This window comes from Ursus americanus, chromosome 18, assembly GCF_024610735.1.
Source record: "Ursus americanus isolate L20-20 chromosome 18, mUrsAme1.1.p, whole genome shotgun sequence".
NCBI lineage: Eukaryota > Metazoa > Chordata > Mammalia > Carnivora > Ursidae > Ursus > Ursus americanus.
This window is the reverse complement of record NC_142144.1, coordinates 14,013,165-14,039,089: the sequence shown is the minus strand read 5'-3', so window position 1 is coordinate 14,039,089 and position 25,925 is coordinate 14,013,165. Positions and strand designations below refer to the sequence as shown.

At 48.4% G+C, this 25,925-nt stretch overlaps 1 protein-coding gene across 6 annotated transcripts in view; it reads right to left on the bottom strand.

Moving 5' to 3' along the window:
• The window catches only part of CDK5RAP2 (CDK5 regulatory subunit associated protein 2), a 160,905-nt gene that overhangs the window by 15,971 nt on the left and 119,009 nt on the right, over nucleotides 1-25,925 (bottom strand). For 5 of the 6 annotated variants that reach the window (XM_045791074.2, XM_087869417.1, XM_087869418.1 and 2 more), the window contains 7 exons: nucleotides 24,733-24,965; nucleotides 15,112-15,160; nucleotides 12,322-12,497; nucleotides 8,015-8,134; nucleotides 4,098-4,214; nucleotides 1,970-2,159; nucleotides 842-963 (listed from right to left, as the gene is read on the bottom strand). In XM_045791074.2, coding sequence (XP_045647030.2) covers nucleotides 842-963; nucleotides 1,970-2,159; nucleotides 4,098-4,214; nucleotides 8,015-8,134; nucleotides 12,322-12,497; nucleotides 15,112-15,160; nucleotides 24,733-24,965 — 1,007 coding nt within the window. The remainder of the gene's footprint in view (nucleotides 1-841; nucleotides 964-1,969; nucleotides 2,160-4,097; nucleotides 4,215-8,014; nucleotides 8,135-12,321; nucleotides 12,498-15,111; nucleotides 15,161-24,732; nucleotides 24,966-25,925) is intronic. The other variant, XM_087869416.1, reaches the window with a different exon arrangement.

Genomic DNA, 25,925 nt, shown 5'->3' with positions numbered 1-25,925 from the left:
TAAGAGCTGGAAATTAATTTTCGCTTCTGGCCATAAAAGCCTAGCAAATTGCACACCAAACCCGGAATTATGTCTAGTAGTAATAAAATCTATTTGGGCTGGAATTATAGAATGAAAGGGGCTGATTTTAAGAGCCACAGTATATTAAAAAAGGCACAACAGCAAGAATAAGAAAAGCAACTTGAGGAGAAAATGGAAGGTGTGAGGTGACCCTTTTCTAGATAAACTTTCAATAGGGAGAAACCATCTGGAAAATTAGTTTAAAAAAAAAAACACTACCACACCTCAAAATTGATTCTAAAACATTGGCGTTTGCAGTCAAGTCGCTGTGATCTGGTATCTGTCAGAGGACCCGGGCCAACAACCATCTCCACAGCAATGCCCCGCATGTGGTAGGTGTTCCAGAAATATTGGCCGAATGAATGGGCAAAAAGAAACACACTCTAGCAGAAAACTCATCATCAAATTACTTACTCCCTGAGTGTCTGCTATGTCCCGCGTACTGCGGTAGGATGCTTTTCATAAATGATCTCATTGAATTTTCACAACTCTACAGACTAAGTATTAGAAGACACGTTTTAAGGAGGAAGAAGCAGGCCCAGAGGGGGGAGGTGACCTGCTGAAGGTCGCACAGCCGGGAGGCGGGGCAATGAGAATCCAGGCCTTGGCTGGGCCGGCTCCCGAGCCCAAGTCCTTCCATGGTTCTAGCTGCTTCAGAAGAAGAGTGGGCCAGAGGGCTTGCGGCAAAGTGTGCCCCCTCTACCCAGCGGGGGTGTGACGACAGCATTTCGGGAGAGGGTGCTGAAGTGAGCTCACAGCCCAGCCACAGCGCGCCCAGTACCTCTCAGCCTCCTGTGCTCCTCCTCCAGCCTCTTATACACCTTCAGCTCCACCCGGAGGGACTGCAGGAGCTCGTCGTTCTGGGACAGCAGCTGCTGCCTCAACTTTGCCTCCTCCTGCACCCTGCGAAGGCCCCACGGCCACAGGGAGGAGATGTTAATTCCGACACACAGGGACTGACTGACTCGACAGGCCGGGCCCCTCCACCGGCAGCCCGCAGAGTGTGGACGAGCCTGACGCGGGTGGGTAAGAATTCCACACACGGCCACCCTTCCCCGAGTGCTGCTCTGGGCCCGGCCCCGTATGTGCGTTATCTACCCTGTGTCGTCCTCACAGCCACCCGACGGCTGCGTGCTATCTGCCCCACAGCGCAGGGATGCGAGGAAGCGAAGCTTACAAGGTTACGGCTCAGCCAGGGGTGCAGAGCTCGGGAGGGGCCCGCACCATGTGACGGCAAGACGATGATCTTGCTACGTCAGCGCACCACCCCTGGGCGACCGAGGGTGACGTCGGTAACTCTGGAAGAGCGGGGCACTCCCGAGCTCTGAGGAACAACTGGAAACACGTGGGACAGGACAACTGCACTAGGGGCCCTCCGTACAGGCCCTTTAATGTCTAAGTGGGCCTCCCACCCCTCAGCACGGAACCTCCCCACGGCCTCCCCAGGCATGAGCCGATCCCTCCCAGGGCTGCGAGGGCCTGCGGGACTGGGCATCCAGCCATCTCTCCGCCCCCCCTTCCCCGCAGCCACACTGGCCTCCCTGCTCTGCCCTGCACAGGCCAAGGATACCCTGCCCCAGGGCCCCCTCCCTTCTTGTCACAAATGAGCTCCTCCCCACCCTGCTACTGCAGAGCTCACACCCCCCCCTTCACTGCCGTCGGGTCTCCGCTCAAATGCCATTTTTTTCAGAGAGGCCTCTCCTGACCTCCCCTGGATAAAAACCAGAGATCTGCCCCCGCAGGCCCCAGCCTGCTCACTTGGACGACTCTGCTCCATGCATGTGATGCCCACCTGACGTCACGTGCCCGAGCGCTTGCTGGCCTTCCCCGGTGCTCGGGCAGGGGCAGCGCGCGCCCTGCTCTGGGACCGGACGCCTGGCGCAGCCCAGGGGGCCCCCCCGAGCCCTACCTGCTCAGCTCGCTGCGGCTACTGCACGCCTCCTGGAGCAGCTGCTGGTTGTGTCTCTCCTGCTCACAGACCTCTCTCTGCAGCCTCTCATTTTCCTCCTTCACACAGGCATACTCTCGCTGAAGGAGCTCAAGGTTCGCAGCCTTCCTGGAGAGGGACTCCCGTAACTTTTCATTCTCCTTCTGTTTATCTGCAAACACAACAAAGCGCCACTGAGAAGAGACCATTTGTTTTTTCCAACCTTATTACGCAAATACAGCACTTCAGCTCGAACACTCCAGGAATACAAAGCAGAATGAGATTTAATCTGGCATTTATGATTTTGGCATTCCAATTATCTTATGCATTTTGGGCAGATAAATCTGTCAACATCAACGCTGCAGATTAAACGTCACTGGGATGAAATGGGCCTGTTTAATTTTCTATACAATAATGGGCCGTGCAAACCTAGTTACTTTGCCTTCGCAGAGCAAACAGTAGGTATAAATTATAGACAGAGGCAGGAAACAGCTCCAAACTCTGGCAATGGGTGTGAGGGAAGTCACAGGGCCCCGGTAAGGAAGCCAGCAGGGCTGGGCCCTTCCACTCCTCAGGCTGGGACGACAGCACCTCCCCTGAGGAATAAAACACGCCCAGGGCCTGGAGACAGGCAGTTACAAGCGTGACCTGGGGGCAGAGTGGCGAGTTCAAGTGCACCCTGCTGCCCACGGGCACCAAAACCTCGACGCAGTTTCTTGACTTCCCTGTGCCTCCGTTCCCCCACACGCGTCACTGTGAGGATGAACTGAGATACTCCACGTAAAGGGCTTAGTGCGAAGCTTCACCAGAGCTCTGAGGGGTGTAAGCACTCCCCAGGCCAGCTCTTCGCGGGGCCGCTGGTGGCCCATTCTTACATCCTGCAGCTCTGACTGCAGGCCTTACGCTAAGACCTGCACGGGTATCATCTTATTTCATCTTTGTAGCGAACGTCCGAGTAGGTACTGTTTTTCTCCCCATTTTTCAGATCGGAAACAAAGGATCACAAGGTGAACACTTCTCAAGGTCACAGAGCCAAACAGTGCCAGAGCCAAGACTCAGACCCAGCTTTTCTGAAACCACCCTTCATGGCATGACGATTTCTGAGCAAGCGTTCCCTTCCTCCCTCAGATTCCAGCCACACTCACTTCCTACAATTTCTGACTGGTCTATACTCTCCCCACCACTAACCCCTAGGCTTTTTGTCTGCTCTCCTTCTTCTATTTAAAAGGCCCGGGCTCTTCTGAACCTTAGGCATTGTGGCTAATCCCTACTTAAACTGCTGGACTGAGCTCTTGAAGCTGAGCTTCCCCTGGGTCAAGACATTGTCCCCAGGGTCCTGTGCTCCCCTAGCCTGCCTTTGTCCTGGCTGATTGTCACGCTGGCCTGCTATGGGTTACCTGGCTCTCTCTCCCATCAGACCACGAGCCCCTCGAGGGAAGGGACCAGGACCCACTCATTTCTGTATTAGTCTACGCAGGCTCTGACACATTTGCTGAGTGAATGAATGATCTTCAAAAGCCTCAATTCTCTCTCTTAAGCCAAAAGCAGCATCAATATCCTCCAGGGAGAATGGGAGAAGCTGGCCCAACTCCTAGTTCTACGATTTCTAGCTCCAGGACCACAGGAAGGTCAATTCCCTAGGCCTCAGGTTCTTATCTGTAAAACAGGACTAATAATTCCTCCATCCAGAAACATTTTAAGTATTAGGAGATAATGTAGGTGAAAGCTCTTCAGGGTCTAAGCTCTAAAAAGAAACAATTAAGAGAAGGGATCTTCCTAAGAAATACTGGAAAAACCTTCCTGATAAGAGGGAATCTCTGGATGAGATTTTTGGCAGTAATAGATTTCTAGCCTTTCTGTCTTCCACTGTAAGCTGTGTACTTACTAGACACACCATGCTGGGGGCTTCACAGGGCTAACTGTCACAACAGCCCCATGAGGTACTCCTATTTTACAGCTAAGAATACTGAGGTTCAGAGAGGTTAAGTGACCTGCCCAAAGTCACAGAGCCACAGAATTTGAATCTGGGTTGGTCAGACTCTAATACGCTCTTTCCATGCCACAGAGGGCTGTGGGGGTCCAGGCTGCAGGTGGCTCCTCTAGTTCCTACCTCTGGATCCCTTGGCCAGCATCGTATTGAGAGCCTGGTTCTGCTTTCTCAGGAAACAGATCTCTGATGTCAGAGAATTATGCAGCTCTGATCCATAAGCAAAAGCATTTGTAGACCCTATAAAAACACACATAAATAGTGATTTATGGTCACCAGATCAGTATGGTTGGAACTTTCTAGAAAACAGTTTTAAACAATGAGGAAACACAACATGCAATCACTGCTGTGAACCAGATGAGGCATCACCAGAGCCCAAAGGGAAATGAGAGTGGGCATGAAAGAGGTGGCAAAAGTCCCCCTCCCACCATTCTTACATCCTAAGGGTGAACAGAGGTGAACAGGTCTGTTTCTGCCCTCCCCTACGGACGGTATCTCTACCACCCCTCCTCCGAGCTGAAACCTGGAACCATCCTCAACACTGCCCAACCAGGCAATCACGACTGCTGGTTCTTCCTCCCAAATGCCTCAGACACTGACTCACTCTTTTTCTGGCCCTGTAGTTCAGACCCTACCAGCGCACCCCGACCTTGCCTCCCTGCTACTCTGCCGGTGGGGCTGCACACAGTCCGCTCGTGATAGTCTCTGCTCAGAAACACGAGACGGCCCTCCGCTGCGAATACAGGCAATCGAACAAACTTCAGATCTCCATGACTACACGCCAATCTCGGGCACAGCCCCCTCCCTCTCCACCCTCAACTCTAGTGTCCCCGAATGCAGCCAGACCGGGCTACGCCTGTGCCCCCATACAATGTGCGGTCACACATTTCCCTGACTTTGTACGGTGAGGTCTTTATTCCTTGTGCCTAGAATGCCCAGCTCCTCTTGACTGGTCAAAATCACAATCGTCTTTCAACTCCTAGCTCAAGTTCACTGCCTCTAAGTGTTTATTAAAAAGCTCACGGTCTGAAGCCAGACAGACTGGGTTTGAGATTACTTACAAACTCTGACCCATTTCCTCATCTATAAATACCTGCCCAGGCTGTGGTCTAGCTCCTAAAATCCTACCCTTCCTCTGGCCGGACAGCTTTCTATGCCTGCACCATTTATGACGCTCAAAGCACAGGAACACGCTACCCTCCGGAGGGCATGGGGCTTTCTACATGGGGCAGGCACTCTTCCCTCCCCGCCTTCCTTACTACACTGCAGAGCCAGACGCTGCTTTCCCAGACTCTGGTACAGTTAGAACATGGCCAGCTGCCACTCCCGGTCAATGAGACCTGACGGGAAGCCTGCTGAAGGCTTCTGGGAAAGATTTCTTACCCGGATGAGAAGAGAAGGACAGGGAGGAGCCCCACCATCTTCACTGCCATGCAGTGGACACTGCTGAGAGGACGTGATGCTTGGAATTACCGCGGTCATCCTGGAGACTGACCCCAAGCCCTGCTATCCTGTCCCTGAGCCAGTAAACCTGCCTTGGAACTGCCTGAGTCTGGATTTCTTGTTGTGTAAGAAAGCATAAATCTCCATTACACCAGTTTTTACTCATATTCTGTTCTCTGCAGCTGAAAGCACTCCTGGTACACAACTGATGACCGGTAATATTCAAACTCCCCGTAAGGACGGTGGGATGTCCAGCCTCCCAGAAGCCAACGCTGCACACTCTCTCCGCTCTACACCACCTTCCCTCATGTTAACGACTCACAAATCACAACGCCATGTAATTTTTCACTCACACGTGTCTCTCCCCGCCAATCTCCTCTTCTCTCCCCTATGAACTCTGGTGTCCTCTCGGAGACACCTGGGTCTGAATCATGGCTCTGGCTTCGTAATAGCTGTATGACCTCAGGCTCATCATATCACTTCCCTAAGTCTCCACGAGCCCAATAAAAATGATGCATGTTGTTATTATTACTGCTGTTATCATTTGTATTAAGATCATGACTGGTGGTGGGCTAGAGCCAAAAACAGGACCAAAGTGCCATCTGCATGAACAGAAACAATCCTACAGAACAAGTCTGCTCTGACCACAGCGAGGGCGGCCACTTCTCAAAGGAAGAGTCAGGCCAGAGGACAGAGTGTGACAGGGCCTGAGCTGGCGGGGTCTCCTCGGAAGGCTGTCACTACCAGCTCCTCCACCTTATGAGAAGTTAACATGCGAGGTGACGCTTTTTAACAATACTCTGCCTCAGCCTCACAAGGAGCCATGCCCGGCTCAGACCTGCTCCCAAGATGAACACCTCACAGCAGTGGGGAGGCGGAGCCACTTTTATTCCTTTGTCTTTCTAGAGATTGTGACAACACGGTGAGAACAGCGTGTCTTTCCACCCGTGTAAATACTTTGAGAATGCCTTTCTGTAACCCTTCCCATCAGAGAGAATTATTCTCCAGAGCTATCGCCAGCTCCATTGTAGCTGGTGGCCATTTGAGCTCCCAAATAATTCTATAATTGGATTCGCCAGGAAAAATGCAAAACAGAATGAATCTAATTCGGGTATTACCACGAGTGAATGTGAAGGGCCCAGGCATGTATTTCTTCCCTGTGTTTGATATGACTTAATAACTCAGGTTAATCAATTTCCCTGGGGTGACAGAGAGGGAGGAAGCAGGATGGGGGGAGGGGGTGGGAGGGCCTGGATCCACTCTGTTTACCTCGCGGACTACAGCACATCAGTACACACAGCGCTTTGGAAAGATCCTTCTAGGCAGAGGGCTATGATGCGCTAGATAGGAATGAGAACTGGACCAGGGGTCCAAGGACTCAAGTGCTGTTGCCACTGAGTACATCTTTCTAGAACTCAGTTATTTCGTCTCTAAAAATGTCTGCGTCCCCACTTGTTGCAGAGCTCTGCAATGCTAAACTAATAATGTCATACAAAATAAAATAGTAAAATTACATGATAATGACAAGGAAAACCACCACTTACTGAGTGAGGCACGGAGCAAGGCCCTATTCAGAGCACTGCCTCACTGAATCGCACGATGGCTGTTTTATAAAATAATTAGGTCTGGGAGAGGCGGGGTGACTTGCCCAAAAGTCCCAAAGCTAATAAACAGAAGAGCTGGGGTCCACCCCCAGCTCAGTGCAGCTCCCTAACAAACTCGAGCTTTTCCCGGGGCACAAAAGCTGCTCTCAAGACACATTCTTCGTGGAATGAAAACAATCTCTTTGGAGCAATGAGGAAAGATGTCCAAAATATATTGTTCAATGAAAAAGGGACAGAATGGCAGATAGAAAGTATTCTAGCTTTTGGGTGAGGGAGAGAATAAGCACATAGATTTGTATTTGCATTGAGAAAGCACCGTAAGGGTGTGGAAGACAACGAGCAGAGGTGGGCGGAGAGAAGGGAGAGTAGGATGAATGGGTACAGAATGGAGATAATAAGCTTCGAACCATGTGAATGTCTTCCCTATGGGAAAAATACATATTTTTAAGTTCTGCATGGAAGAATATTCCATTCAGACCTAACTGTGTTTTTATGCAGGCATGCTGGCAACCTTGTCGCCAGCCTGTGACACTCGCCAGACTGCTAACATGCTAATACTTTGAAGATCCATTATTGACGAAAATACAAAATACTGCTCCGTTTTATTTTAAAATACCTCTCTGTTTCTCTCCAGCGACCAGAGTCAGAGGAGGACCCAGCCACAATCCAGGGTGCCGAGGCCAGCAGACTCCTTCAGTGCCAAGGACTGTGGGGGCCACTTGCTCCGGTCAGCTCACTTAACCCTCGTCGCCACGGGATAAAACGGGGATGATTATCCCCACTTTATAAATAAATTACTGTAACTGATAGTCCGCAGTGTTAAGTGAGGTCACCGTGGAGGTAAGGAGCCAGGTCGGGACCCGGGCTGAAACCTCTCTGGCCACCAGTGAGTGAGAAGCTTGCCCCAACACAGGGCGCGCTGACCCAGGCAAACGTGTCCCACATGAAGCCCTCACTGGCGTGCAACAGCTCTCTGGGGCGGCTCTCCCTTACCTGGATCGAGTTCAGACCCTTGCCGTTCCAGCTGTCCCCGAAGTTTCTCATTTGTTTTAATAGATTCTTCTAGATGTCTCCTCAAACTTCGAATTTCTTGTATATGTTCCATTACTAAGTCTACAGGAAGGAGAGTTATTTTTAATTTAAAGCCTGAAGCCCCCAACAAATTGAATAATTTACAGATTATGCAAAGATCTTAAAATTCCAAGTCGTGCTGGATGTATTCAGATCGTCGGTAACTGGCAACGCTTTCCCGGGCTTGGTGAGGCTGAGCGACTGCCCACAGCCCACAGACACAGTTCTGTAATGGTTCTCTGCAGACCTCCACAAGGAGGGTGTTTTACATCACATGGAAAAATTATATCCCATACAATTTTAATGCTCACTCTAATGCGGCCCTTTATTCTTCTAAAGATCAAATATTAATTTAAAATCTTCCTTATGGTGAAACTAACAGATCACTTTCAAGTCTGCTTGAATTGCCCGAGAGTGGAATAAACCACTTTCATGATGAATCCAGATATTTCTCTGGAAGGAATACGTTTATCCATTTATCGCTTATTCATTTAAGACTTAAAAACACAGCAAAACAGTAATCCCAGCGCGAGTGAAAATGGTAAGAAGGGTATACTCTCCAGAGCGCATCCTGTTCGCGTGAATATAAATGTGCGTGACTTTTGGGATCTATTTTTATCATCAGCCTCAGAAAGGTTCTTTTCCAATGTCTTTCCTCAAATAATTCTACTTCTAGGAATCTGTGCAAAGAGATCACCAGAGATGCTGACAACCATTTGCCAGAATGCATGAAAATGTTCATCTGAAGCACTATTATAGAACAGTAAAAACTGAACGTAACTCAAATTATTAAATAAACTCTATCACGTTACATTACTGTGATGCAGTATTCTACAGCTACTGAAATGATATTATGAAGACCATACAATATCACAGAAAAATACAGATGCAACAAGGATTATTCAGCATAATTATAACTCCATTTAAAAATTTGTGGGCAAAAAAGACACATAAACACAAAATAACAAAATCTACCCCTAGATATTAACAGCAGTTGCCTCTGGGTGGTAGATTTCAGGTTTTTCAAAACTTCGATATTCTATCTCAATGTAACAATAATAGATAAAAATTTAAATTTCCCAAATTTTCTACAATGAGCATGTCCTATTTTTTCAGCCTCTGCCACATCTCACTTTAACAAAGAAAGGAGGAAGCACAGCTGCAATCTGGAGGTAGGTTTCTAGAATCAGTGTTTAAAGCATAACCACATCAAGTATCCAAAGGCAAAACTAATGTCTTTAATTCATCAATTACGGTACACTCAGTGTGTCTTAGTAATGTTTGTTTTAAAACATTCTACTAATGTTATGACCCAGTTTTAATTCCTCCAAAATGACTTTCATTTAAAAGTAGCACAATGTTACAGATCTTTTCCTAATTAAATAGTAATTCTGCCATGAATCTGAATGTTTATGAGACGACTTAATTCCCAGACCTTCAGCTCTCTCCTATTAATGCCAGGAGTGTGGCAAGTCCTTTGGTGGGATGCGTGAGGCCCTCGTGGCCGGCCCGGCGCTGGAGGACCCTGTCTGCAGCAAACTCCCGGCCACCCCTCCCGTCCCTGCCCTGCCGCCCTGCCAATCTTCCAGCCACTAGTCCGGACGGAGTGCGGCAGGAACTTATCTATTCTGAGCGCAATCCTCCTTGCTGGTTTATGTCCATATCACACGCGGCCGGCTTCTGGGGTACTAACGCTTAGCAGCCGTCAGTACACATCACCTCCTACTGGGTCTGGCCCGGAGCCGGACTCATCAACGGGGCTTAAGAAAACATTCCCAGTCGAACTGGATACCACTTATTAATTATGCAGCCCCAACCAAGGAGAAGGAAACACTAGACTCGTCTTTACAAAATGGGAGAAAAATATCTGTCCCTCTTCCAATAAATATCCTTCTGACAAATGCTAACTCTTCAAAACCATAAATGCTGCAAGAAGCAACCAACAAAAACTGTGTATCTTCGGCCCTAGTAGTTTCACTTCACAAAATCTAGGTTAAGAAAATGCGCCGAAATAAGGGGAACGCTTCCTGTTCAAAGATATTCCCTGCAGCAGTGTTCACAATTGTGAAATTTTAGAAATGACTTAAATGTTCAGCAAGAGGGGAACATAAGGAAAACTGCAGTTCAGCCATTCAACGGACTATTCCAAAGCCACTAAAAATGATGGTATGTAACAACATGTCAGAAAGCTTATGATAGAATGTCAAGTGCAAAAAGGAAAAATACTAAATTATCTCTCTACTTAGAATATAAACATGACAAAAGGAAAAAACAGATGCAGAGACCAAAAGTCTGAAGAGAAACAAACCCAAGAAGCTAGAGTGGGCTTACTAGGACGGCTCCAGAGAGCACCGTGCCCCTTCAGGGAAGTGCCTGCTAATGCACTGGGAAGGCATGACAAGCCCAAGGTCATGGGTCCCCAGAATAATAAGACATAAGGAGATGCCTACAGGTTCTATGCTGGAAATAAACCAAGGTTGGGGTGGCAGACATGTGGGAGGGTAGAAAAAAGAGAGGCCGGCAAGAGGAATCTAGAGCGAGGTGCCCATACCATAGCAGAAGGGTTTTAAACAACAGGGATCTCAAGGGTTCCCATGAAAAGCTCTGGCTTGCTGCACTGTAACCCTCGCCCCCTTGTAATTCCTCAAGCCCTCAATCGAGGGTGCTCCTCTCACATAAACAGTCTCAGGGGTTCTTGGAAAGGGACTGGGTTCCTTGCCAGGCTGATACAGTGCAGAAAAAGTGCAGCTAAGGGCAGGGAAACAACTCATGGGTCTGACCCACAGTAGGAGAAGGCAGATCAAAGAGCCAGAAATAACCGAGAGAAACCCGGTACACAGAAACTCACAGAAATCATATAGGCATACAGCCAGAAACCCAAAGAAAGCAAATCGCAGTGACTCCTACTAGTAGGAGCCCAGCTGACACCTCCCTTCTATCAAACAGAGCACTTGGTGCCCTAGGTGGGTTTTCAAACTGTGCTCCTCTGGGCCCTGAGTGTCCCAAAGGAGCCTCAGAGCCACCACGGAGGACAAAGTCTCACCCGTATCTCTATTACGTATCAGGCCTCCGTGTAAAGTTCATCCAAAACAAAGCGGGGGTGGGGGGGAGGGTTGTTGCTAAAAAAGATTTTAAATTTTTGAAAACCACAGTTCTTTCTATGTGATCAGGTGTTAACAAAAAGCTTTTAGAAAGGAGGTGCCAGGGTCTGATTCGTGCTCTGAGTCCATGCTGGGTGCCCTGCAAACAACCACTGGAAGAAAGGCGAGACCAGAGGATGTCAGCTAAGGTCCAGAATCTATACCACGGGTCAGAAAACCACAGTTCCTGGGTCAAACCCACCCACCACCTGTTTTGGGAAATAAGGTTTCACTGGAACAGAGCCACACTCGTTCATTTACATTTTGTCTATGGCTGCTTTCTGCTACCACAACAGGATTGAGTAATTACAACAAAGACCATATGCTCCGCAAAGCCGAAAATATTTACTATCTGCCCTTTCCTAGGAAAAATTTGCCAATCCCTGGTCCATACTGTCCTTTGAACTTCTGACATACATGGACTTATAAACACTAAGCCCTACCGAATACCCCAGCAGGAGGGCATGAAGACTGCAAATACAGAGGAGGTAAAGGAGAGCTCAGGGGCAGGCGGAGCTTTGGGAGGCTGGTTCTGCCAAGTGAGCCCACAGCCCACAGTCAGAGGCAGGACGAGGGGCTGACCCAGTGAACGAAGGGTCACACCCTAGAGGGAAACACTGCAGATTGCTAGAATTACAAAATACCCAAACGGGGGTTCGGGGGCGGGGGGTGGTGGTTAGGTATTCTGGTACAATTCAAAGCGAGGGTCTTCAAAGTGACATGACCTCAGGAAGAGTCTGAAAGGAACCACAGGAGATTAACCAGACTTGGAACGGACACATAACCTCACTGCTTGCCAGCCTGGTTTCTGCCCCTGTCAGAAGAGCAAGGAAATGGCAAGTCACATAATAAGTCATCATTGAGAAATAAAAATGACTCTTCCCCCATCATCAACACTTTCAACAACCGCAGCTTTCCCCCGTGATAAATGATAGTCTGAATGACCAGCTCGGGCCCTGGCAGGATCTCCCTTCATCAGACAAATATTCAAATGTCACTACACTCTGCTTACTCAGGCAAGATGGCAAATTACTGTTTAGACCAGGAAACCTTGGCTGTGTCCAAAATGCTTAGCAAAGCTTAGCTTACCTTGAGAGAAATGGTTGGCCAAGACCGAGGTCTTCCCAGTCTCGCTGTCTTGCTTCTGGTCTCGTGAGAGAACGGAGGACTTCTCGGACATTTCACAATCGGACAATGCATGAGAGGCAGACGGCTCAGGAGACTCCGGGAGGATGTGCTGGTAGGTTACACTGTCTTCCTCTAACCTTCACCGTCGGGATTGAAAGAGAAATCGTTTCCCATAGGAACACTTAAGATTACTTGGTCCTTTGTCATTTCCCCGTATTTGCAACTTTGTTTTAGAGCCCTTTTGCTTCCCTAGAGCATTTTATTAGTGAGAACACTCTAAAAACAAAAAGCGCTCGGTGGGCTTGAGTCTGGAGCCAATGAAGAAGCGGGGAGCCCCTGTCCGGCTTACGGGGAGGGGCCCTCCGAGAGAGCACGCGTCACTGGCAGCTGCCTACCAAGTGCCCCCTCTGCACCAGGCATGTTACTTAATCCCCCCAGAGACCCTGTGAGGTAGGCATGACTGTCCTCATTCAGAGTGGGGGCTCCTGAGGCGCGTCGTGAGCTTGCCCACAGTCTCACAACTTGTAAGCGGCCGAGCTCATTCTGGGACCCAGGAGAAAGTAGGAGGCCAACTCAAACCCATAAAGTGGCCTTATGGGTTTAACAATCTTAAACCCCTCATGGCCCCCAAGCAGGTCCCAATGCCACCATTCTGGCAATCATCTGGTTATTAACCCGTATTTCCCAAGAGCCACGGGAGCCATGAGGAAAAACACCCTGAACTTGGTGAAAAGCCCACATGCATCTCCATTAGAGATAAGCTCCTTAATTTAAGCTCTTTTTTTCTCCCACTTTTTCCTATTACTTCTTGTCTCATTATTCATGAGCTCAGACAAGAGCAAAGGACTCCAAAGCTGCAACGCATTCATTAACAGGTAAACACCAGATGCAAGTTCGCTCAGACAGCGTGATGGATGCACGGGCTTGCCGCTGCCTTGCAAAAGTGCCGAATGGGCCAAGGGCACCCATTTAATTAGCTTAGGAGTGACCTGTGCGAGCGCTAAGCCTACAGCAGAAAAAAGCAGAACAGAAGGAAAAGAAACCAACCTGTCAGAGATGGGAAGGGTGACACATGGCTGAGAAGGGCTGAAAGAGGCTCCCTGCCTCCTTCCAGCCCCCTCTCCAAGCAACCACGCTCATCTTTCACAACAGCAAATCTGACTTTGTCTAGCCCCAGCTTATCCTCCTTCAAAGACTCCCCTCTTCCTGTAGCACAGAAATTTGGACCCTTAACACAGACTCTGAGGACCGGCCCAGCACAGCCCCGCCTGCCTCTCCAGACTTGACCCTCGAGTTCCCTGCACCAACTCACAAGGGCCACATCTCCCTCACCTCATGCGCAGACACTCTCCGACAATCCCTGCCCCAGGCCTCTCATCCTTTAGATCTCAGTTAAGACTGTCTCCACTCTGGGAGGCCTTACTTGCCCTCTCCACAGCCTGCCACTGAGATGTGATCCGTTATTAGAAGGATGGAAGGAGAGGGCTGAACTGGGAGGGATCTGAGAAAATACTGCGGTGGGAAAGGAATATTTCTTCTGAACGTACAGAAGCTCTGATTGAAACGTCCTCCAGTGAGCTGTGATGCTTCCCACTGTTCACTCTAATGACGCTGTGGCCTTCGTGACGCCAAGAAAGTCTAAAATTCTGGTCTCTGTTTCTTTATTTTACCCCCAGAAGCCCAAAGCCTCACTGCTCCAAAGAGGAGGGAAATACCTGTAGCACTCACAACAGTCAGAACCTTTAACAAGGGAACAGAGGGGGGCGAGACCTTGACATTTCCTGTGGGCCATCAAGCCGAATTAGGAAAGTATACAACACATTTATTCCATGAACATTTTTCAAATTCCAGCCACATGCCAGACAGTTGGGGCTGGAGCAGGTGTAGAGATATTCAAGACACAGTCTTTGTCTTCAAAAGGCAATATGCAACAATAATAAGAGCCCGGGAGTCTGACAGATTCAAATTCAAACCCCAGCTCCGCCTCTTAATGGCAAGCATGCAACTGTGACCCTCAGGTTCCCCGTCCTAAAATGGGAATAACAGGCTTGCCTGGTAGGGTCGGAAAGAATGAACGTGAACGCCTACGGCAGCAGCTGACACACACCAGTACCCCGGGCATGCTAGCTCCTTTCCTCTTCCGAGGAATTCTGGGAACGGAAAGATAAATGCAGGGTGTACTACGATGCCATGTGCTCAGTGCTGCAATGTGATGATGTGCCAAGTGCTGCAGGAAGAATAACTGATCCGGGGATACAGAAGGGAGGCAGGGATGCTGGGGAGAGCCAGGTTCATTGCCACATAAACGGACTCTGAAGAAGGATCTTCAAACTACAGCAGGAAGAAGTCGAGTGCACAGCCTGTGTTCAGGCATGGGCCGCACAACAATAAAAAGTCAGAGAAGACGGAAGCATGGAGAGCATGAGAGAAAGAAAGGCGAGTCAGACTGAGAAGGGCCTCAAAGGTCAGGCTAAAGTATCTGAAATCGATCCTACAGGTACCCAGGGGCCAATAGAAGGCATGTGTCATCCTCGTCAAAGCACCTGAGAGACAGACGCCAGGAATGGCCTCAAACGACTGGATGGAGGCTGCAGGGCACACAGCACACGCCTGGTTGTGCGTGGCCACTGTCAGTGTCATAGCGTGTTTGTGCTTTACCCACAAGAAGCAGGAAACTAACCGAACAGGAGGGAGCCAGCATGCCCAGCAGGCAAACCGACCACACGGTCTTCCCCAATGGCATACACTCACCTCTCCATCACTTCATTCTGGGGGCTCGTGTCCACTTCGACTGATTTTCCTGGAAGCAGAAAGAACATCAAGAAGAAGGAAGACATTAAAAACAAACAAACAAACAAACAAAAATTAAAAAACCAAGTGTTCCCTAACAATGTCTTACTCATACATTTGCAGAGGCCCCGTTCCATTTGTTTAAATACTCTTTGTAACAATCCCAGCTCTTTATCGTAGGATCACCAAGAATACACTCGGACTAGAGGCTCCTTCATCACTGCTCTGGCACCAGTTCTAGGAGGGAGGTGACAGCCCTGAATCTAAAAACCGATCACCAAGGAGCTGCTGGGTGCAGGTTCTTTTTCCTTCTCTAGAAACTCTGATACCAAGAGAATATATGCTCGTTCCAGGAAATGGGTAACAGAAATAAGAAAAAGAACGCCGCTGTCCTCCAGGTGCCCGCTACGGACACGTTAAGGATTTCCTTCCATTCTTTCTTCCCTGCATTTTGGCACGGGTGACACTGTACTGTGACTTCATCTTTTCCCTTCGTATTTTACTGTAAGCACTTTTCTCACTGAATCTGCCTTGGAAACCTAGTTTTTAATGACTGCATTAAAATTCCATGGTAGGCAGGCATGTACCATAGCTTCTGCCAGTCCCCTCTTTGACATGTAGGTCATCTCCAATATTTCACTTTTATAAATAAATGAAATAAACATCTTTGTACATACAGCGTTATCTACATTTAAATGATTTCCTTAGGAAAGACTCTCAGAAGTGGGATTAGCAGGGAGAGGAGTGTATGAGCGCAGCTGAATAAACCAGGGCCTGCGGCAGGGGAGTGACGATGAGAAATGGCGAAAGAAAACAAAATAAAGCTCAGAACGTAACTGGGTGAAAGATGCGCTGCTCTCCCCTGCATGGCAGCCTTTGCTCTTTGAAAGGAAACACAGGAGCCCAGGTTTCAAAGAGACTAACAGCTTCATGTTAAAAATACTTCAGAACTCTGGAAATTGCAGACTGGGATGAGCTCTTTGAAGAAGCTACCGCGTGGCTAAAGAAAAAAACAAACCCTTCTAGAGCTGCACTTGAAAAATGAGACTATAATTAAACTGCACCCACACATTCCATTTTCAAAACTACTCCTAAAAGGGAAAGTTCTCGAACACCACAGCGCAGAGGAAAAGAGCACCGGAGGTTCACGCGTTTGCCCGTGCCTCATGGTCCCCACCGTCGTGCTCCCAGAGCTGGCGGGTGTTGCTATCGGGGCTCCCTCAACACCCCAGCAGGACAGCCGTGGGCACGGAGAGCCAGCGCGACAGTCCGAGGGCTTGAACATCACCGGCCGCTGCAGGGAGCTGGCGGGCAGCGGGAAGGAGTCCCACGGGCCCCCAGCAATCAGGTGCCAGTCCCCGAGGACGACTCCTCAACACCGCCGACGTCCTCTGGCCTCACGTCAGTCACACTGGCACAGTGTCAGGCTCTCCATTTCACAGTGAAGTGGAAATCCAAGAGGTCTGACGTGGCCCCTCTCTTCCTCCGACATCCCGTCACCTACTTCACTCTACGCTCCAGTTAAGCAGGGGATTTGGAGACACTCCAGAGCCAGCTCGACCACAAATCTAGCTCTTGATCCTCTCGGATCAAGACTACATCCCGACGCAGTGACGTTTTGGCTCCCCAGAAGGTCGGGAGAGGGTGACAGGCCTCCACTGCAGGGGATGGGCTCGACCTCTCTGTCGTCTACACTCCTCGTCAAGAGGGGAAATCGCCATCTGACTGGGTCCATCTCCAAGACGCTGACTGGAAGTCCCGGGCGCACAAGACCACCGTGAACGGGCAGAGACAACTGTTGTTAGAAGAAGAGGTCAGCACTTTCCATCGCGCACCTGCCCAGGGTGCAACGTTCGTGCTGATACGCAGACCCCGAGGAGGGGCCATCTGCCCAGCCCGGCCCTCCGCAGGGCTGAGGAGTCTACACAGACTAGCCACGCACGCAAGAGCATCGACATACCCGCGTGCTCCAGGAGCACGGACACACACCTCAGCAACCTCCCCGGGGAGGTGACCGCTGGTCTGGGGCACCCTGTTAGCACTCTGGGACTCCTGACCATAAATTTGTCTTATAACTGTCACAAAAACCTCTCTTCAACTCCTAACAGAATCCATGGCCAGAGAGGGAAGTGCGCTGAGGCCATCCAAAACACAAGTCTCTCCGTCTGCAAACAGGACATCCTGTGAGGGGTTTGTAACGACTCCATGACAATTCTATTCTGCCCATTCCCCTGCCACAGCAGAACTCTTTAGAACCAAATGACAAATTGTTAGTGCGGGATTCATAGGGCCATCATGACAAGTGATGCATTGAATTCCGTGGTGGAAACTGCCTTCCCACAGGTGACAGGGTACCATCTGTCAGGCTGTTCCCAAAGCTTAGGAAGCATGTCATGAAGGCGCTGCTCCCGTCTTCCAGGCGAATCTGACTCCTACACCAAAAAGCTGTGTAGTAGGTGGCAGTGGGGGGCCTTCATCTTTTTAAACAAAAAGACGTCTAGTTATCCCATCCATACTGGAACAAGCCAGAGAACGATCACACAGGACAGTCTGGTAACCAGTCAGCCCACCGTCCCCCCTGCACTGATCCGTCCCATACACTGCTTCTGTTTGAAAAGCCTCTTTTGAAACAGTACCCCCCCATTCCAAATCCATCAACCATATAGAATCCAGTTCAAATATCATAGCCTGGCATCTCCTACGTGACCCAAATGTTCCTTCCTTTGCATCCACTAGTAATTTGTACAACACATTTGCAGAGTTCCTCTCAGGCGCCCGTTCCCGACACTGAGGATACCGAGACGAAGGAGGAGCCATCCTGCCCTCAGTGAGTTCACAGCTGCAGGGGGACAAGGCACCCAACAGACGATTGCACTCCAGGACTGTGACAGGTGCGGCACGGGATACCATAGGAGGGCCCGCAGAGGAAACAAACGTGAGCCAGCCCAGACCATCAGAGACAATTTTGAGGAGGTGACCAGGGACACACCTTTGAGGCAGGAAAGAACCACTGTATAAAGAAGCTAAGGGGCCATGTGGAGGGCAGATTCTAGGGATACTTAGGAAAGATCTTCCATTTTCTGATGGCCTGTTCACCATGCTAATTAGACCCCACATGCCCCATTACCACTCCTAAGATACCTTCCCCAACGACTTCCAGTACGGAAGGTCGAGCTCCAATACCCTTTCCTCCTAGAAGCCGTCCCTTCAGAGCTCAGGGCACCTCCCTCCCAGCCCCCACTACGAGGGTCAGACAGAGTTAGAGGACACTGAACCAAAGAGTGCCCGAGAGTAAGATCCAAACTGCATAAAACTATCAATATTGTCATCAAACCCTGACTGGACACTACAAGTACGGCCCCAGCTTAGTTTGGGAGCCAGGACAAAACAAGGCCCCCATCTTCCAGAAGGCTATGCTCTGAAGAAATAAAATATGCCCACAAGAAATCATTGCTGTCACCTCCTGAGCTCCCAAGACTCGTCAGACGGGATACCAGACACTTTAAGTAATCTCATTTAATTCTCACAAATAACTCTGCAAGATAGGTACTATTCCCTCACAGAGGAATTCTGACCATTAAAGGAGTAAGAGAAGCATAAGGCTGGGATTTGAACTCAAGTCTTTCTGGCTCCAAAGGTCTGTTCTTTCCACCTGGCAAAGAATGTCCATCACGAAGCCAGATGCAACTGTCACAGGCAAGATACAAACAACCCAAAATTTAAAAAAACAAAAACAAAAAAACACCAAAGAGTTTTGCTTCCACTTGGGGTGAACAAAGAAAGCTTCCTAGAGGATGAACAGAATTTCTAGAATGGAAGAGAGAGTAAAAGCCTTCTAGAAAAGGGACTGGTTCGAACAAAGTCCCAAAAGTGGGGAAACGCAAGCAAGGCCTGCAGCACCGAAGCTCTGACTGGGACACCCAAGCGAACAGGAGTGTGAGAAGCACCACATCATGGCGGTCAGGAGGTTAGGCTGTGGAAGCCAACCGCCTGGGCTCAAATCCAGACTCTGCCACTCCTTGGATGACCTCAAGCAAGTAAATTCACTTCTCTGTTACTTGTTTATTCGATGAAGCTGACAAACAGCAGCTTCTCATAGGCTGACAACATGCCTAGCACAGAACATGCAGCCAATAAAGCCCAGCCTTCCTCACTGTTTCTCCATCATCAGCATCATCACCATCATTCTCACTGAGAGGGAAGCGGGCTGGACAAGGAAGACCATGGAAGGCCTTGGAAGAAATGAATGCTGTAGGTTCATCCCCACAGGCAGAGGGAAGTCAAGAGAAAGGACCCCCACGGCTGACTTTTATCCATGTGGCTAAACCCTGACACACGTGGTGAGCTAACGGAGGAAAGGGACTACCTCGCAACCTTCTCAGTACCTTCCCCGGGGCTGACTCAGAAACACCTGAGGACCACGCTGTCTTCCTCACTTGGTCTGGGAGGCATCATGAACGAGGACACCGTGGGACCGCAACACCAGCTCTCAGTCTACTCTGGGTGCCAAGCCACTTCAAGAATCTGAAAGTTATAGACCCTCACCCCGGAAAAATGCACTCAGAAAATCTTACAGGGTTCTGGACTCTAGTGAAATCCCTAGCCTGGGAGGCTAGAAAAGATCCCGGCTCTGGTCCTGACAAATCGTGAGAAACCATACTCTCTCCTACTTTTTGGGTTCTACCAACTAAATATTATTAAAGGAAAACAAGGATATGTACGAAGATTCCAATATGGTGTTCTTTTAATAGCCCCAAACTGGAAAGGACCTACATGTCCACGTAATGGGGGATGATTAAGTAAATTATGGTACGTTCATACAAAAGAATGCTCTGCAGCCACCAAAACGTACAATGTAGGTTAATATTTATTATCTACAACTGAACAAAAGGAAAGGTTGCGAACAGTCCTAGTTCTACAAAAAATACACACGGGTATAAAAAAGATCTGGAGGTAGAAACTCCAGGGTGTTCATTTTTGCTGTATAAATAATGCAACTATAGGAGTATTTGCTTATCTGTTATTCAACAATAAACACGTACTGTTTTGTATTAAGAAAAAAAGACTATATTTAAAATTTTTAAGAACTCATGCTAAGCAACTGCCTCAAACAGAAAACTATTTTACAGCAAGCTCCCTTTATACTTCAGAAGCCAGACCCCTTAGATAGCATCCAAGAAAGACCCACCTCGGTTACATTTTATTCTCTAAAACGGCAGTTGTCATGAGGTACCTGAGACTTTTATGCCTTTTGTACAAGAAAACAAAGTTCTATGTTTTTGTTGTCTGCGAAGCCTGAAATGCTTCTGCTTCCAGAACCCACAGGAAACAAGACGTGAGATCTCCTTGGGCTTGTCAAGGTAAATAACTAAAAAATAAATCAAGGGGGTGGTGTGCGGCTGGATGAGTGAGGGAGGGCAGCTGGTGCCAGAGGCACTCTCTCGCAGCCTCCCACTTCCTTGGGCCCTGGTTGAGGGCCTGTAGGAAGAACAGAGAGACAGACAGAAAATGCCTCAGGCCGGGAAGATACAGCTCTGTCTTGAGGACCCAGTTATTTCTCCAATATTAAAATGAAAACTAGCTTATTTGGAAACCCTTAGAAGAAAGTGGATTTCACAAAGCTGGGGAAAGTCAATTGTTCCTGTGTCCTTGGGCCTCAAGGTCTTGGGGAGCTGGGACTAGGACCACCAGTCTGCAACAGGCCTGAGCTGCTGGGTTCTGCAGAGAAATCAGGAAACATTCCCTGGGCCCAGAGGTGCGAACTATCCCACATTCTACCTTGGAATGAAGTTGGACACACGCAGACCCTCAGGAGCCGTCTGTTCTGTAATGTATGAAGGCAGAAGAACTAAGGTCAAACTTTGGTTTCGCCAAGTCAGTTGTAACTCTGGGCAACTGACTCTCCTCCGTAAGGCAAGTTCCTCAAGTAAAACAGGTGGTTCTAAGGCTAAACCCCCGACTCACAACAGGAAGACATATTGGCAAGCACGGAGCACCTGTGAGCCATGCACCCAGCACTGCGTCAAGGCTTCGTGCTCATTATTTATTGAGCAGAAGGAACATGACCTGACTTACATGTTGAAAAGATCACTCTGACTATTGTGTGGGAATGGGCTAGAGTGGGACACGGGGAAGCCCGGACCCTCAGGGAGGCAAGGACTGCGATAATCCACGAGAGGAGACCATGGCGGACCGGAGCCGTGGTGGCAATGAGGTGGTCCAAGTTGGTGACTGTGATAATCCATGAGAGGAGACCGTGGCAACAACGAGGCGGTGAGAGTTGGTCCAATTTACAACACACGTTTGAAGGCAGAGCTTCGAAGGGGCGGCAGGTGGGTGGGAGGAGTACTGGGTGGTGTCCACTTAGAAGCCCAGGGAGGAAAGAATTTCCCCCAGGAGGAAGGGACTGACCACGTTCAATTCTGCTGTGAAGGTGAGGGAGGTGCCGTCTAAAACTGATGGCCGGGTTCAGCAAAGTGGCAGGTGTCAGTGTCGGGCACATGCCGTTTCCATGGAGAGGCCGGGATGTCCTAAAGCCCAATTCCAAGAGGTTTGAGAGAGAAAGGGGGGCTGGAAAGTCATACTAATGGATATAAAAGAGAGGGACAAAAATAATGACTTCATAGAGGCAACTTGAATAGATAAAGTTTTAATTTTGGAACCACCTTTGTACTTTTCATATTCAAAAAATAAAATTAAATCAGTAAAAATGGGAGGGGAAGCCCAACACTGAGCACAAACAGAAATAAGTAAATCTAATTATATTCCAAATGAATAGTCTAACAACAAAAGAATGAAACCAAGGAACTTTCAAATTTGATACCTGACTATATACCCCTAGCCTAAAAACTAAAAGAACTACCAACAAATCATGATCTTTTAGCAGGTTTGTTTCTCACAGTGGTACGGAGGGGCAGTTCTGGGCCTGTTTGTGTGTATTACAGAGAAGTGAGCACAGCAGCAGACACACGATGTTGTGAGAACCGGGATCCTCACTGCTGGAGACGGGAAACAATACGGAAGCAGGAAGAGCAAGAAAGGACACAGTGGGCTGCACTGGAACGGCAGGCACTGCTGTGAAGTAACAACTTTTTAAATAAATTTCACACGTGTACGTATGCATGTGAGATATATCCTAGTTCTGTCTGCTCAAGGGCCTAGAAACAATGAAACCCCAGTAGCAATAAAAACACCCAGCACCAAAACATGGTTTTTAAATAGCATCGCCCTTTAAGATGAACCAGGGCTCCTTGGAGAAGTGGCTGATTCAGGGGCAGGGACAGTATCAATGAGGCTGGAACATCTTTTTTCGTGCCAGAGAGTACAGATGTGCTCCCCAAAAAGACGGAGACCTGTCAGAAGGAATTGCCACTTGCCAAATCTCAATCAATTTGAGCAATAGAATGACAGGCTGAATACCAGCCCACTGAATAAGCAGCTACAAGTCCACAACGTGAATAAACAAATAAGCAACAAACATACAAACAAAAAGGGGACATAAAGGGAGAGCTCATCCTTCCAGCAGATGCCATCTAACAAAAAATGAAGAAGGAATGACGGTATGAGGGAAAAAATCACCATACTGCCACCATCGCAGTGACAGCTGAGCAAGGAACATCTAGTAAATCTGAGGTAAACGTCTGAAGAGGAACCAAATATTTCCAGGGTTACAAAGTACTCCCCACTGATTACTTATATATTACACAGGGAAATACTGTCATTTATAGCAGAGAAACCGGACACACATCAGCTCACCCAAGTGATCCAAGTTCTTTTCACCAACAATGGAACAAACCGATGGCACGCACCTCATAAACACGGTACCGCGAGAACATTATACTTATGCAGGTTTCTTGCCAAAACCACACAACTAATCTCATCAAATGTATCTAAACCAATCCTAAAGAAACAACAGATAATCCCAAATTGGGGCACTGGCCTAAACTCTAAGAATAGGTCCACGTCATGAAAGACAAAGGGCGAAGGAAAAGGTTAAAGATAACCAAAGACACGTGACAACTACATGTAATGTGCGGAGTGGGTCTTGGATCGGAACCAGGAATAAGACTCATAAAAGACACTATTGAATCAATTAGTGAAGTTCTAATATAGACTGTATATGAGATAATGATACTAGGTCATGGATTTAACAATGGCGCTGTGGCTGTATAAAAGAATGTCCTCAATGGGAGGGGCCGCACGCTTTGACACTTCTAGGGGGAAGGGGGAAAGGGACATGATATCGCCAAGCCACCCCTGGAGGGCTGATGATGATGGTGATGATGATGATGATAATGTCAGGCTCTAGGGTAATAATAATAATAATAACAATGTTGGGTGCTTGGGGGGTGCCTGCCTGGCTCAGTTGGGGAAGCATGTGACTCGTGATCTCAGGGTCATCAGTTCAAGCCCCATGCTGGGTGTAGAGATTACTTAAAAATAAAATCTTAAAAATAATAATAATAATAATGTGTACATACACACACGTGTGTATATACACAGATGGTCCCTGACTTTCAATGGTGCAATTTACAATTTTCAACTTTAGGACTGTGTGAAAGCAACAGGCATCCAGTAGAGACTGTACTTCAAATTTTGAATTTTGATCTTTTTGCGGGCTAGAGACATGCGGTACAACCATCCCTTGTGATTCTGGCAGTGGCAGCGAGCCACGGCCACCCATCAGCCACACCATCACAAGGGCAAATAACTGATACAACCAGCCTGGACCGACACGGCCATTCTGTTTCTCACTTTCAGTACAGCCTTCAACGAAGAACACGAGACATCCAATACTTTCTTATAAGACGGGCTTTGTGTTAGAGGATGGCGCCCGACTGTAGGCTACTGTAAGCGTTCTGAGCACGTTTACGGCTGGGCGAAGCTATGATGCTGGGTAGGTTAGGTGTGTTAAATGCATTTTTTGCTTATGATATTTTCAACTTTATGATGGGTCTACTGGGATATAACCCCATCAAAAATTGAGGAAGATCTGAATACAGAGACAGAGAAAGAGAAAATGACAAAACAAATATGGCAAAACTGATGAAGCCAAGTAAACAGTATAAAAGAACCCCTAGTCTCAAAAAAACTGCAAATGATTATTTTTTTTATTTCCATGCAATAACATCTATTAAAGTACCTACCACACAGCAACTGTTTAGCAAAGGTTCTCTTTCATCCTTCCTCTAACAACCCCTGACCCTTGAATATACGTTTTTCACCAATAAATGTCTGCGGTTTTTTGTTTGCTCATTTTGCTGAGTGTTGCCAACATTTAAAACTCATGAGTTCTTACCCCCGCCCCCCAAAACCCGATTTCCACCCTCTCTTGAAAATTTAGAGCAACCATGGGCGTGGGGCAGGTGTGGGGGGCGGTGCCTCGGCAGCCAGACCCTGGGTCCGGAACAAGCACAGGGAAGCCATCGCTGGAGGGCACCGTGGTCAGCGTGGCGCCGCTCTCACTGCATCCGAGCAGAGGTAAGGGCCACCGAGGAGTCGGTTCCACCAGGGCCCCTCTAGGAGAAGTCCTGGATCAATACGTGGTGTGTCTTAAGACTCACGATCCACTGCCCCACTTACCGTTGAGAAACAGCTTTTCCAATTTCTCGAGCAGCTCGGCACATTGATTCAGCTGCTCCTGGAAACCCTCGGCCACGTAGTGATCCACGTCGCTGGCCTGCAGCAGCTGCTCAAACGCCTTCATCGTGGCGTTCATATGTTGCCGGTAAAGGACGCAGATGCCGTGGCTATCCTTAATCTGCTGTCTTTGAAGGGAGAGCTCCCTGGCCTGGGACTGAACTAATGAATCGTATCTGATAAAAAAGGGGGGGCAGGGAGAGAAAATGCTTGTACCATTTTAGAATTGAATTTTTGTGACCTTAACACTAATTGGAAAAATGACAGAGCACAATTTTTAAAAGCCTGCAGCTGTACAAGTATACATATTCTAGAAAAATTGGAAGTCTGCAAGGTCACTCCTTCGATTTCAAAACAGCCAACAAATGCTGGAACAAAGGTTCTTCTGCAATATTTTTAATTATAAAGCCCCCAATTACAGTACAGACTGGCAAGAACTCAGGAGGACAATTAGTTTCCATACACTCTTCAAAAATATTATTCTGAATTATAGAAACAAGTGCTCCAAGGGCCAGGGGACCCACCACAAATTCTCATGAAGAACAAAAAAGAAACTAACACGGGAACACAAAAACGGGACTCTTTCCTCTCGACTGAAAGGTCAGGGGGTAATCGTAATCCTAACGACCATTTATGGAGGGTCTATGACCCGTCATTCAGGGCATTAGTTGTTTTTGTATAAGTTAACTGCTCCCTGCAATCTCCGGACAAATGTATGCACCTCCTCGTTTACAGAGAGGAACCGGACTCAGAGATCGAAAAGTTAAATGGGGAAGGTTTCAGACTCAAACACAGTCTTTCCTCAAAGCCCGTGCTTTTTTGTACAATACTACCTTCCTGACACCACATCTGCCTTTTCCCGTGTGAGCACACGAGAACTCACAGGCACGCAGCGAAATGTAAGTTAAGGAAAACGTGGCTCCTATTAACCGTGACCACAGTCACCCAGCCCCCGCGTGGCTTGGCAAAGATGCTGACCCTTCATAAACGTGTTCCCCCTTCCCTGAAATGAGGGCAGCACATGGGGCTGCTGACCACCTTTGCTGGCGAGTGTGCACCTACGGGTCATGTGACAGCTGCGCTGAAGGTGGGGCGGTTTCTCGGGTGAGGAAGGACACGAGGACTAGGGTGGGACA